Consider the following 13,940-nt stretch of genomic DNA (forward strand, 5'->3'; position numbering starts at 1 on the left):
AAGAAAAGAGGTTTAATAAGACTTACAGTTCCATGTGGCTTGGGAGACCTCACAATCATGGTGGACAGCAAAGGAGGAGCAAAGGCATGTCTTACATGGTGACAGGCAAAAGAGTGTGCACATGAGTTTATTGTGGCACTATTCACAATAGCAAAGACTTGGAACCAACCCAAATGTCCATCAATAATAGACTGTACAAGGAAAATGTGGCACATATACACCATGGAATACTATGCAGCCATAAAAAAGGATGAGTTCATGTCCTTTGCAGCGACATGGTTGAAGTTGGAAACCATCATTCTCAGCAAAATATCACAAGGACAGAAAACCAAACACCACATGTTCTCACTCATAAGTGGGAGTTGAACCATGAGAACACATGGACACAGGGAGGGGAACATCACACACTGGGCCTGTTGTGGGGTGCGGAACTGGGGAAGGATAGTGTTAGAAGAAATACCTAATGTAAATGATGAGTTGATGAGTGTAGCTAACGAACATGGCACATCTATACCTATGTAACAAAATTGCATGTTGTGCACATGTACCCTAGAACTTAAGGTATATAATAATAGTAATAATAAAGACATTCAAAAAAAAAAAAAAAGAGAACAAAGCAAAAACAAAAGCATGTGTGGAGGGAAACTGCCCTTTATAAAGCCATCAGCTCTTATGAGACTTACTCATTTCCTGTGAGAAGAGCATAGGAAGAACCTTTCCCCATGATTCAGTTACCTCTCACCGGGTCGCTCTCATGACACATGTGGATTATGGGGGCTACAATTCATGATGAGATTTAGGTGCAGACACAGCCAAACCATATCACTATCCATATGCAGAATACTGCAGCTGGACCCCTTCCTTACACCATATACTAAAATCAATTCAAAATGGATTAAAGACTTAAGTTTAAATCATAAAACTATAAAAATCCTGGAAGATAACCTAGGAAATACCATTCTAGACATAGTTCCTGGCAAAGATTTAATGACAAATATGCCAAAGCAATTGCAACAAAAATAAAAATTGACAAATGAGATCTAATTAAACTAAAGGCCTTCTGCAAAGCTAAAGAAATTATCAACAGAGTAAATAGACAACCTACAGAATGGGAGAAAATATTTGTAAACTATACATCTGAAAAAGGTCTGATATCCAGAATTTATAAGGAACTTAAACAAATCAATAAGCAAAAAAACAAAGAACCCCAGTAAAGAGTGGGCAAATGACATTAATAGACACTTTTCAAAAGAAGACAGACTCACAGTCAATAGGCATGTAATAAAAGTGCTCAACATCTGTATTAGTCCATCCTTGCACTGCTATAAAGAAATACCTGAGACTGAGTAATTTATGAAGAAAAAAGTTTTAATTGGCTCATGGTTCTGCAGGCTGTACAGGAAGCACAGCTGGGAGGCCCTCGGAAACTTACAATCATGATGGAAGGTGAAAGGGAAGCAGGCACATCTTACATGTCTGGAACAAGAGGGAGAGAGAAAAATGGGAGGTACTACACATTTTTAAACAACCAGATCTCATGAGAACTCACTCACTATTATGAGAACAGCAAGAGGGAAATCCACCACTATGATCAAATCACCTCTGACCAGGTCCCTCTTCCAACACTGGGGATTACAATTCAACATGAGATTTGGGCGGGGACACAAATCCAAACTGTATCAATATCACTAGAGAAATGCATTAGAAAAATGCAATTCAAAACCACAATAAGATGCCATCTCCCACCAGTCAGAATGACTATTATTAAAAAGCCAAAAAATAACAGATGCTAGTGTGGTTATATACTGCTTGTAGGAATGCAAGTTAGTTCAGCCATTGTGGAAAGCAGTGTGGTGATTTCTCAAAGAACTTAAAACAAAAGTACCATTTGACCCAGCAATTTCATTATGGGGCATACACTCAAATGAATATAAATCATTCCACCATCAAGACACACACGTGTATGTTCATTGCAGCACTACTCATAATAGCAAAGTCATGGAATCAACCTAAATGCCTATCATGGTAGACTTGATAAAGAAAATGTGGTACATAGACACCATGAAACACTATGCAGCCATGAAAAAGAACCAGATCATGTTCTCTGCAGCAACATGGATGGAGCTGGCAGTCATTATCCTAAGCAAACTAATGCAGGGACGGAAAATCAAATACCACATATTCTCACTTGTAAGTAGGAGTTAAACTTCGAGAACACATGGCCATAAAGAAGGGAACAACAGACACTGGGGCCTACTTGAGGGTAGAGAGTAAGAGGAGGAAGAGGATAAAAAAATACCTATCAGGTACTATCCTTATTACCTGGGTGATGAAATAATTTGTACAACAAACCCCTGTGACATGCAATTTATCTATATAACAAACTTGCCAAAAAACTAGCCGGGCGAGGTGGCGGGCACCTGTAGTCCCAGCTACTCGGGAGGCTGAGGCAGGAGAATGGCGTAAACCCGAGGGGCGGAGCTTGCAGTGAGCTGAGATCTGGCCACTGCACTCCAGCCTGGGCGACAGAGCGAGACTCCATCTCAAACAAAAAACAAAACAAAAACAAAACAAAACAAAAAAAAACAAAACAAAACAAAAAAAAAAAGGTGGAGAAGAAATAATCTCTCTCTCTCTCTCTGCTTTTTCCAAGTATTTTTTCTTTCAGGGTGCTAAATAATGTTAACATATAATGTCTTATTTACAGAAATAAAAGTTAGTTATTGAAACAATTTATAATTTAGTTCTTGAAGTAAGAAATTCAAAAAGGTGATGATTAGGGCAGTTGAAAATCAGCATTATGGGGATGGATGTGTTTTCCTTTTGTTCCCAACAGCTGGGCAGACTATGCTGAAGAGATTCAGTTCTCTGAGTTTACTCCAAGTGGTACAGCTTATACTTGTAATGTTCCTTTAACTTTCTTGTCACAAGGCTTTAGCTCATCAGGTAAACCTTAAATAAGTACATCTTGACTCTTCCAATAAGATATAAAAACTCATCAATGAGTTCAGAAATTAGATTTAAAATCTAAGCATTATTTCCCACATAAGGAAGTTTTCAATGTGCACATATTTTTTAGTACATGTGCTGAGTCCAATCATGTATTTTAGTAAATGAATATATATCAATTTACCAATATTTGAATGCATAATTTCTTAGTAAACAAAAGGTAAATTCAGTTATTCAATCAAATATTATTTATTGAGTTGCTACTATGGGCCAGGTACCATTTTGGTTTTGGAAAAGCAGATGTGAGCAGTGACTTTTTGGGAGGAGGAAGGGAAAACAAGGCAGATAAGCATATAGATATGTAACTCTGGTGGTGATATGTGCTATGAAAGATAAAGTGATCAGGTATATGAGTATGGGGTGGGGTGGGGGGCTTTTAGAGAGGTCAAGAAAACTCAGAGAAGGGGACATTTGAATAAAGATTCGAGCTAAGTGAGAGAGTAAGCCATGTCATTATATGAGGACAGCATTCAAGCAGAGGCAAAGTATAGCTGAAAGCCCTATGGCAAGGGTGTATTTGTGCTTGGAATGTTTGAGGAATAATGAAGAGACCAGTGTAGCTGAGCTGGGCAAAAGGTAACATGTCAGGTGTCAGAAAGATAGTAATGGGGCCAGATCATGTAGGTCTTATACACCGTGACACCGACTTTGTGTTCCATTCTGAGTTTCTGGGTTTCTAGGAAACACCATTAAAACAACATAGCAGACCTGGAAATCCCTCAACAATACCCACATAAGAATCTGGAGATATGCCAGGGCTGCCTTGCCTTGGCCCACAATGACTGCCAAGGAACCAGATGCTGTTGCTTGAAAAATATTCTACACTGCCCAGCTTCTATGCCCTTCAATTGTCATCCATAATGAAGCTTCCAAAAGAACACAGAATAAAGGCAAGCATGGGTAACTGTGTAATGACAAGAAAATGGTCTTTATTTAAATTGTGAAATATATATACTTGAGAAAACAAAATTGCATAAAAGGAAAGTATAAGATTATTCAAATGCTGTTTTTTTCACTTAATTATTGCACAGAACAAATATTACTAGTTGGAAATGAACATGTTTATTATATCAAAATGTTTTACTGTTTTAAACTAAACTAGGTATTTAATTTCTCAGCAGACTTTAGAAGATTGCAAAGAAAATCAGGCTAATGAACAAAATAATAATATACAGATTTATTAAATATAAATTTCATGTTAATACTAAAGTACAATATGTGTTTGTTATAAATATTGAGACATAAGGAAGTATTTTGAATTTACTTATAAGTGATCAGGTAGACTAGACAAGAAACATAAAATATCCTCTTCTTAGTTTCTTCTTACATTTTCTTCTGTATTTTTTAAATGAAAACAAAAATGTTTTACCCCATTTCAAGGCAACTTTACTAACCATCAGTTTTTAAACTGCAAATTATTAGCACTGCCAATTGGAGAACTTCAGCACATTTTGCAGTATGTAAATATGCCATCTGTATCCTACAGCAATACCCATGGCTTACTCTCTAATTAGCAGAAGAAATGATACCTTATATATATCAACCATAGTAAAAATCATTCAAATAGTATACAATAAGCATACAATATGCTTTATTGTCATTAGATATGATACTGATACATAGCACAATAATCCACTTGAAAAATTCATATAGCAGATAAAGCAGCTAACAGTTAATATAAAAGACTGAAGAAGAAATTTAGAAAAAGTGAGGTCTTATAAGTTGCTATGAGAGGCAGAATAGTATAGTGAACCACTGTTAACTAGCTGGGTGATCTTGGGCAGTTATTTAATCTCTCTGGGCCTTACATTTCCACATCTGTGAAAATGGGGATAACAATAGAACCTACTCCAAAAGATTGTTGTATGGAATAAATGAATTAACATGCAGAATGTACTTAAAACATAGGCACATTATGAAGACTTAACACTTACAGGCTCTTGTTATTCTTATAGGTACATCTTCTTTAACAGAAAACACTCTAAAGATCTTATTCAGAAAAATACTTATTGGTATATTTATTTAGCAAAAATATATTACTGATGCAAAGATGAAGAAGATATGCTGTCTTTCAGGACATCAGAGATATGCTGTCTCACAGCATGGATGGGAAGAAGACATGGAGAAAAACATAATATAATAAATGGTAAAATTGAAGCATTTACAACTTACTACTGAAACACCATCACTGGGAACAATTAATTTTGACAGAGGGACAGTTAGGTAGGCTTTACTCACAGTGAAGCCCCAGAAAGAGGTCCTTTGTTAACTAAAAGTTTAAAAATAGCCAGGCACAGTGAAACATAGGGAGACTCTGTCTCTAAAAAGTTTTTAAAAAAATTAGTCAGGCATGGCGGCTCAAACCTGTAATTTCAGCTATTCCAGAGGCTAAGGTGGGAGGATCACTTGTGCTTGGAGTTTAAGGCTGCAGTGAGCTATGATTGTACCACGGCACTCCAGCCTGGGTGAAAGAGCAAGATCCTAACTCTAAAAAAAATAATAATAATTTTTTAAAAAATCTAGCAGAATTCACACCAATCCCTGCAATGAGGAAGTGTTTGGGCTAATTGAGTTTCTGTTCTGTATTTAGTAATGTCTCCCCTTTCGGCCCATTCTTTTGGACTCGTACCCCTAGACTGTATTTCACAGAGCTAAGATGTTCACACTAAGGGCCAGTGGGGTATTGAGAGTCTTAAGATTTATAAAATGTACCACTTCTCTGGAAAAGGAGCAAGCACCCTTGGCTATTCATGTAGGGAACAAGAACTTTCTTTTATTCTTTTTATTGTCAATTTAAAGATTGATGCAAAAAAAATTAAGGAAAAAGTCTTTAAGCATTCACAGTACTAATTTAAGGGAGATTTTCCTAAATCTTAATATCTCCTCTATGCCTGCCATAACACCCCTAGAAAACTCTCATTACATGATGTAAAATCACAGCTTTAGTTTGTTAAGAAGGTATAATTCCAAGTGGACCATGGAATATTTATGTCTCTATGCAGCTCTTTGAAGGAATAATCTTATATTTTTGTGACTGTCGTGGGTCAGAGGTTTAAATCAGCACTTCTTTCTGTCACTTCTTATGTGTTTTACTATAATTTACAGCTCAGCAAGATGAATCATAAGACAAAAGTGTCTATTCTATTTCAGCAACTAATTCTAGTTAATCAAAGATTTCCAGCCCAACAACCCAGCATGAAACTCTGCATGGAAAATATGAGGAGAACAAAGCATTTTGTCAATAACACATCTCATGATGTAAACACATATGTCTCTTAAAGGAAATTTTATCGTTTCCACATTATCAGCATACAAAAGGAGCATTCTTGTCACAGACCTGGTGCGACTGTGGAGTCATCGTCACTGGAAACAAGAGCCTGATTAGGTTCCCACACAGATATGAATAGACTTTCCTTTTTTAGTGGAATAGCTGCTTTTTTTCCTTTTTAAAACAGACTGGTAATTGTCACCCTAAAAACACTGAATTGTACTAGGGCAACATTTGTTTCTGCTCTTTTTTCCCATCTTTTTAGAATCAGCCAATAACATTACTATCCCTTCTGGTTGGTCCTCTTCTGGAAAGTCTGAGTTAATCCACAGCTGTGTGAATGTGAAAAAGGCACACAGCAGGCTAAGTCTGTTGGGTCTCCTGTCTGCTAATAAAGTGAACAGTCTGCAGGACAGATGTTAAGAGGATCTGTTAAATAAGTCAGTGGCAGAGATCCTGACCTCTGCCAAGGAACATTTTATTATTCCAGAAAGGGGCATAATTGCAAGGCATTAACAATTAGAAGAACCATAGTTTTTCTTCATAGATTTCTTACTTCTTGCTTCGTCATTTGGTTGAAATACAGTATCAAGGCCCATTCACTGAGAAGCAATGTGCTAAATATGATTGGGCTTAGTATAAACTGCAGATTACAGGATTTCCCCAAATCCCCAGGAAATGGTTGGACCTTGCTTTGCTTCAGTCTTAAACAGTTTTGTTTATTCAGCGTGTATCATTACACTATTTGTACAGTCTCATTTGTCACAGGGTACCATTGTACTAAAGGGACTATCAATCTTACCAAACACAGTGCCTTAACTATTAAATCTAGTGTAATGGGAAATGTAAACTAGAGATCAAATTAACAGAGGAATATCACACCATAAAGTTGTTCACTATACCTTATACTACTTTACCGTTTGTGGTGTGAATAAAATCATGTCTACCACATGCATTCCAGATTCCCTTGTGCAGTATAAGGTACTCTGTGATCTGACCCCTTGCATACCTTTCCAATCTCACCTGTGATTGCTCCTGTACACTCAGCCTGTGCCGACTGTTTGTCATTTCTGAATGTGCCATGCTGTCTATTGCTTCTACACCTACGGGCAGCTATTCTCTTTGTCTGGAGTGATTTTTTTCTTCTCTGCATCTTTGTCATTCTGCATCCTTCCCAAAAACCTGGGGAACTTATGCCTCCTTTTAAGATTCAATTTTAACATCACCTTATCCATGAAGATTGCCAGTACTTCCCCAGGCAGAGCTAAGCACTTCCTCCTTCCATAGCATTTTCACTCTGGGAACACACCTATTTTAACAATTATCAATCACTTACTAGACTGTGGGCCCTTTAGGGGCAAGAGTCAAATTCTCTTGATCTTAGTGTGCCCAAAATAGAAAAGAGTGCATACTACAGAGTAGGCACATAATAAACATTTGGGGAATCAATCTATGAGTGAACTAATTAAATAATTAATCTTTTCATCATGTTAGTATAAGCTTATATTCTAGTTTTGTCACTACTACCAGCACTGTAACAGAGTCTTACACTTTTAATGTCTTACTTTGTTTTGTTAATGAATCATTTTCATTAGGTTGGTATATTCGATTGTGAAAAAAATATATCTCTACTAATACTGATCGCACATTGACCCCCACTTAGAATAGGTAGGAGCATGAGATATACTATCTTCTTGGCCAATTCAGTTGAATTCAGTTAAATTTATGCACAAGAAGCAATCAAATTTAGTTATTTACACTATTGGCTAACAATTCTATACACCTAACTCAGGTCACAGACTAGCTGTGTGGCTTTTCAAGTTAATCTATCTCTCTAGACCTCAATTCCTTCAACTATAAAATTATAAGATTTACATAGCACTTGACAGTATATAAAGCACTTTTCACAAACATTTTCTTATGTATTCCTCACAACTTCCCTATGGGGTTATTTTTCCTAATCCCATTTGATAAAATCTAGGTATCAGGAAGATTAATTTGTCCAAGCACATGGAATCAGTGGTAGAGTTAGGACTTGGCCCTCAAAGCCTCTGAAGGCCTTTCTAGCTGTGGAAGTCTATGGCATTTTACAATCTCATTGCCTATTTGTGAAGGCTTTATTTTCAATAACATGACATTTGTTTCATGATTAGTGGGAAATCTATGTTAAAGTACCCCAATTGTGGAGTGGCTGTCACTTCTTGCTGAAGAGCACTGTACTGGGCCTCATGCTTTTTGAAATCAGGAACAGTCATCAGGCATAGAGATTAGGACAAAAGGATTTCAAACTGCCTGTACACAATCACCTTGGTCAATCAATAAATCAGTATATATATGTACATACACACATGTTATATATACACACACATCTCAAATGATTAGCCCTATACTATCTGTTCCTATCACTTTAAAGTATTACTCATTTAATTTATTTCTTCCTGAGACTATTACTATAAGAGGGCAGTAATTTGCTTAGCTTGGTTGCTTAAAAGAGTACCTAAGGTACATAGTACATGTTTAATAAATATTTTTCAAATTAATGAATGAATAAGAGAGATACAAGCAGAAGGGTATGGACAAACACATTTACTGAGTATCTGCCATGCAGTAGACATTGTACTAGGCAATTTGCTTATATTATCTCATTTAATCCTAACCCCAACCCTACTGAGGGGGTGTCATTATTCCAGTTCACAGATGAAAAGACTGAGGTTCACCGGAAATTAGCTCATGGTCACTTACCTTTTTTAACTGCAGAATTCTTATGGAACCAAGAAGCACCACTTTCCTGGAACCTCGAATCCATTCATCATTGTATAGACAGAGAACATGTAAGAGAGCAAGCCAGTTGCTAAACCAAGGGTAGCATGTTGTCTCAATAAATGGTCACAGATCATCATCTGATGATACACAGTCATCTTCCTGTTTCATAGGGGGGTATGTCTGTATTTGGCAATACAGTTTCATAATCAGGAAATGGAGGCAGAGATAGATCTAAAATCAGGAGGTTATGGTTGGATATAGGTGAATGATAGATTACTATTTTGTTCTGCATATAAAAAATGCCTCTTTATCAAAACCATTGATAAATGAATGGAGAAGTGAAGCATTTCCATCCAAATTAGTCACATTTAGCTCTCTACTATTTCAACAAAGCTTCTGTCTCTTGCTCTCAGGATCTCACTCTCTTGCCTTCTCTATTGTGTTATGTCTGACCCAATGACATAACTACACGTGATGAACGTACTGCCTCTTGGACCTGGAACAAACCCCTCTTTGGCTATGAAGAGGATATTCTGAGCAGATGAACAGCAACACTGAGAGAGGATATCTTTTTCCTATGTGAGCTAAGTTGCTCCTCAACTCTGGAGGGCAATCCCAGTGTGGTGAGCACTGGTTGGGGCACATGCTCCATTCCATTCATTGACAGTAAGTGTTCCTCCTTTTCTAAAAAAAAAAAAAAAAAAGTTATTTGCTTATTTTAAAGCAGACCAAGTGATAAACTATTGAGAAGCTAAACTACCTTTCCTATGGAGTTTTTAAACTGAGCCTCTGAGAAGGAGTTTGATACAATTCAATGACTGAAGTAATACCTTTGTCCATTTAAGCATTAAATGGCCCATTGAAACACAGCTTAGTTGGAGGGAATTTCAAAAGGCAGTACTTTCTAATTATTTTAGAAAATTTCTCTCCCACCTGACTAGAGCAGAGCTTACAAAATGCAGCTCAATCACTTTCCACAGTCTCTCAGGTCAGCCTCTCACTAGCATTAATTAAATATAACCCCCTTAGAATATGAGAGGTTAAGTGAGAGCAACATAGCATTCTTCTCCAATACATTACTGTGAACCTAAATGGCCATAATCTGTTTATAAGAAGACTTCTTTTAGCACAGAGGTCTCACTAATGAAAAATTATAAGAGGCAAAGCAACATAATGTGACAACTGTTCATCGCAAAACACATTTTAAACTACCCATTTCCACATCCATTGTGCTTAAATAACACATATCATAAAGAAAATTGGTGTAACAGACGGTTTCAGTTCTGGGTAGCAAACGCAAACCAGTTTTCAGTGTGATAAACGGAAACAGTAAAAGCCAGTACATAATTCAGTCAGTCTCTTACCTAAAGGTCTTCCTTCTCCTCAAGTTAGAGACACTTTCCCCGCAAGCTTCAAGTTTTAGTATATTTTCTTTTTTAACTAGATGCTAAATCTTCTATGGCACAACTTGAACAAACTCTAAAACTGAACAATTGCTGAAACAGTATGTTTCTATACTAGCCATTTTAAATTAGAAAAGACTCTTTAAGCTACAGGTTTATGGTTCTAAAAAGTTCCATGCACTGCCCAGAGCTATTTGTAAATTAAATCATTTAAAATAAGCTCTTTAATACTCTATAATTAGTCTTGTCTCTCTGAACATGACTTTACTGTAAATGCTCCTCCTTGATTCTCCTATTGTCCCAAGATTCCTGAGAAGAAAGCAGCCAAGCGATAATTCAACATTACCGCTGCTTCAGTGCACTAATCGCTTAAAGAGCAGCAAGCACTCTGTGCTCTCTGCCCCACAGTTCCCGAAGCCTCCTGGCCTGAGGCAGGCATCGTGACCCCGCAATGTCCAGATGTCAAGAGGAATACCCAGCTCCTAATGCAGCAGGCGCTCCATTCCAGTATGGTCAAACATCTGCTTCATCTGCTGGCATGCAACCTGCTGAACATGCTCAGAGTGCATCTCAGACTAGGGATGGGCAAGGATAGAGCTCCCCAGCTACTCCAGGAGACTCATCAAACTTTGAAACTATAAGACAGGCCCAGAAACTCTCAAAAAAACAGGACTCTGGCATTCAGCAAAAACATACTAAACATTTTCCTAAAGGAAAGCCACAGAATAAGATAAGACAGTTTTTATCATAGTAGTTGTACTCCTCATTAAATTCTCTTAGGCTTGACGTTTCTTCTGGATATTAACAGGAAATCTGAAAAATACGTGAACTCTTTGGGATTCTGAGAATGTCATACTGACTTTGAAATTTTTCTCTTTTATAATTTAATTAAGTTGCCTTTAATTCACTTGAATATTATAACAAGAGAAGAATAAATTATATAAGAAAGCTTCTATTCCTACATACCAGTCAACAGAGCTTAATGCCAAGAATCCTGAGCAAGAGGTAAAATTTAAAATACACTTAAACCATGTATTACAGTACTATTTTGTTTACTAGAATAGTAATCTTGTCCAAGTCACTTAACTTTTCTGAGCTTCTCTTTCTTCTTCCAAAATATGGGAATAATATTAAAACATTTATACAAAGGCTAAATATAAGTTGTTTTTAAAACTGTAAAAGACTATAAAATAGGTATGTATCTGTACTTGTATACATATATGTATGTATATATGTGTACACATATAATATTAATACTACTCATGTTTCTTTTAAAAAATTTTGTTTTAGAAAGAAATTCAGTCTCCTTTGTAATATCCAATTTACACATCAAGTGTAGCTAAGAATGATTTCATTCATCCTATGAGATTTCAGTAACTAGCATCCTGTAAAACCTAATGAACAGTTCCCAGGTTCTCACCAAATTTCATATTTACTTCACTGTGAAAGACAGGCTTATATACTATTAAAGTAAAAAATAATATTCCCTCATTGACAGCCTGAGTACATGATGTGCTTAATACTAATGAAGAGAGTTGTGACTGTTCTAGTTGGAGGTGACTGACTAGAATAAAATTTTTAGTTTTAAAGATCAAAGTGAAGAAAAAAATATTGAGGATAAACAGTCTAAGAGGTCTTAATTTAAAAAATGTTTCCCATCCAGATTGAGGGAGATGGGATAGGTGAGGATATTTCTGTTAAGATGAGTAAGATTTGCAGTCCCATTTCTTTATTATATATTCCTTTCCTTATTTTCTCTTCTCCCACTAGAAGGTAAATTCTCGGAGGGCAGGGACTTTGTTTTATTCATTGATATGTCCCCAGTACGTAAAATAGGTGTTCTCAATCTTGGCACTATTGAAATTTAGACTGGATAATTCTTTGTTGTGGGTGGCTGTTCTGTGCTTTGCAGGGTATTCAGCAGCATCCTCACCCTCTAGACATTGTCAGCCAAACCCTTGTGGGGCAGGGTGGGGGTGGGGAAAGTTGCCCTCAGCTGAAGACTGCTGTCTAGTACAGAACCTGACATATAATAGGTGCTAAAAAATTTTTTTGCTGAGTAATTGAATTTATTGTGTTGATTTGCTTGCAAACTTTTTAAAATACTTTTTGGGGGGGTAGTTTTAGGTTTGCAGCAAAATTAAGAGGAAAGTAAAGGGATTTCCCATATACTCCATGCTCCCCTACACGTACAATCTCCCCCATTATAAACAGCCCCCACTTGAGTGGTATATTTGTTACAATTGATGAGCCTACATTGACACATTATAATCACCTAAAGTCCGGAGTTTACATTAGGGTTCACTCTCGGCGTTGCACATTTTATGTGTTTGGACAAATGTATAATGATGTGTATCTACCATTATACTCTCATACAGAATATTTTCACTATATAATAGTTCACTAAAAATCTTCTGTGCTCTGCCTTTTCACCCCTCTCCTCACCCTAAACCCCTGGCACCCACTGATATTTTTACTGCCTCCATAGTTGTGCCCTTTCCAGAATGTCACATAGTTGGAATCATGTAGTATGCTGCCTTTTTCAAATTTCCTGAGCATGATCATTTATAAACTCTCTTTTAAATGTAGATTTTGACACAACTCTAATGATACAATAAGTGTTAAGTTATTCCAACAGTCACATTCAAAGCTAACATGTGTGATTTCAAGTAAGAAGAATTTTAAAAGGATGTAATACTTCATTCTTTCTTTAATTTAAATGAGTAGATAAATTAGAGGGAAAACTTGATAGGGAATATGTAGGGTGACAGCAGTTCTATTTCAAACTGGCTTCAAATGAACACTGTATGCCTGAACTTTGTGTGGTTTGAAATAGTCAAATACATGGATATACTTGAAGCAATAAATTTTTCATACATATCTATCACTTATTTACTTTTGTTTTAGTTCATACCATTCAAGGTCAATAGCTCTAGGGGAATTGCTGACAAGGCATCAAGGATTATGGTCGAGGTTAATATAGACATTGTAACATCAACCTGTAGCCTGTTAGCTACAGGTATGGTAGCTGGTGTTATAAGAGAAACACACAGTGAGAAATGAACTGAATGCAGTTTATTGGAAATTAAGAATTCTTCTTTGAATCTTTGCTTCTCCAAATGAATATGAACAGAGAGGCCTTAGGAGATTTATTTGGTTCTAACTTGGTTCCATTTCTTAGTCCATTAAAATGCAAATTTTAATGCATGGAAATGCATTAAATATTTGCAAATAATTAAATTGCATTTCCATTAGTCCATGGAAATGCAAATACTTGGTTAAATATGCATTGAATGAATATCGGTATCAAAGAATTCATGTTCAGAAAACTGGGGGGAAAACATTAAATTAGTTCCTCTCAATTTGACTCAATATGATTCTGCTGCTGTCATCAATTATAAGAGAAGAATGAAAGATAGGAACATATATAATAATTTTTTAAATCCACGTAGTACCCACATAGCACCTGATACATATTTAGTGCTTTTTTTTTTTTT

The 13,940-nt window shown here is 36.4% G+C and overlaps 1 protein-coding gene across 1 annotated transcript in view; it reads right to left on the reverse strand.

Moving 5' to 3' along the window:
• Positions 1 to 9,057: 9,057 nt before the first annotated feature.
• The window catches only part of LOC108515994 (transcription factor SOX-6-like), a 106,833-nt gene continuing 101,950 nt past the window's right edge, over positions 9,058 to 13,940 (reverse strand). Inside the window, exon 7 of the mRNA XM_017853231.1 lies at positions 9,058 to 9,724. Within this exon, the coding sequence (XP_017708720.1) occupies positions 9,698 to 9,724 (27 nt within the window). The 3' untranslated portion in view covers positions 9,058 to 9,697. The remainder of the gene's footprint in view (positions 9,725 to 13,940) is intronic.

Source organism: Rhinopithecus bieti, unplaced genomic scaffold (assembly GCF_001698545.2).
Source record: "Rhinopithecus bieti isolate Rb0 unplaced genomic scaffold, ASM169854v2 scaffold_37419, whole genome shotgun sequence".
Taxonomy (NCBI): Eukaryota; Metazoa; Chordata; class Mammalia; order Primates; family Cercopithecidae; genus Rhinopithecus; species Rhinopithecus bieti.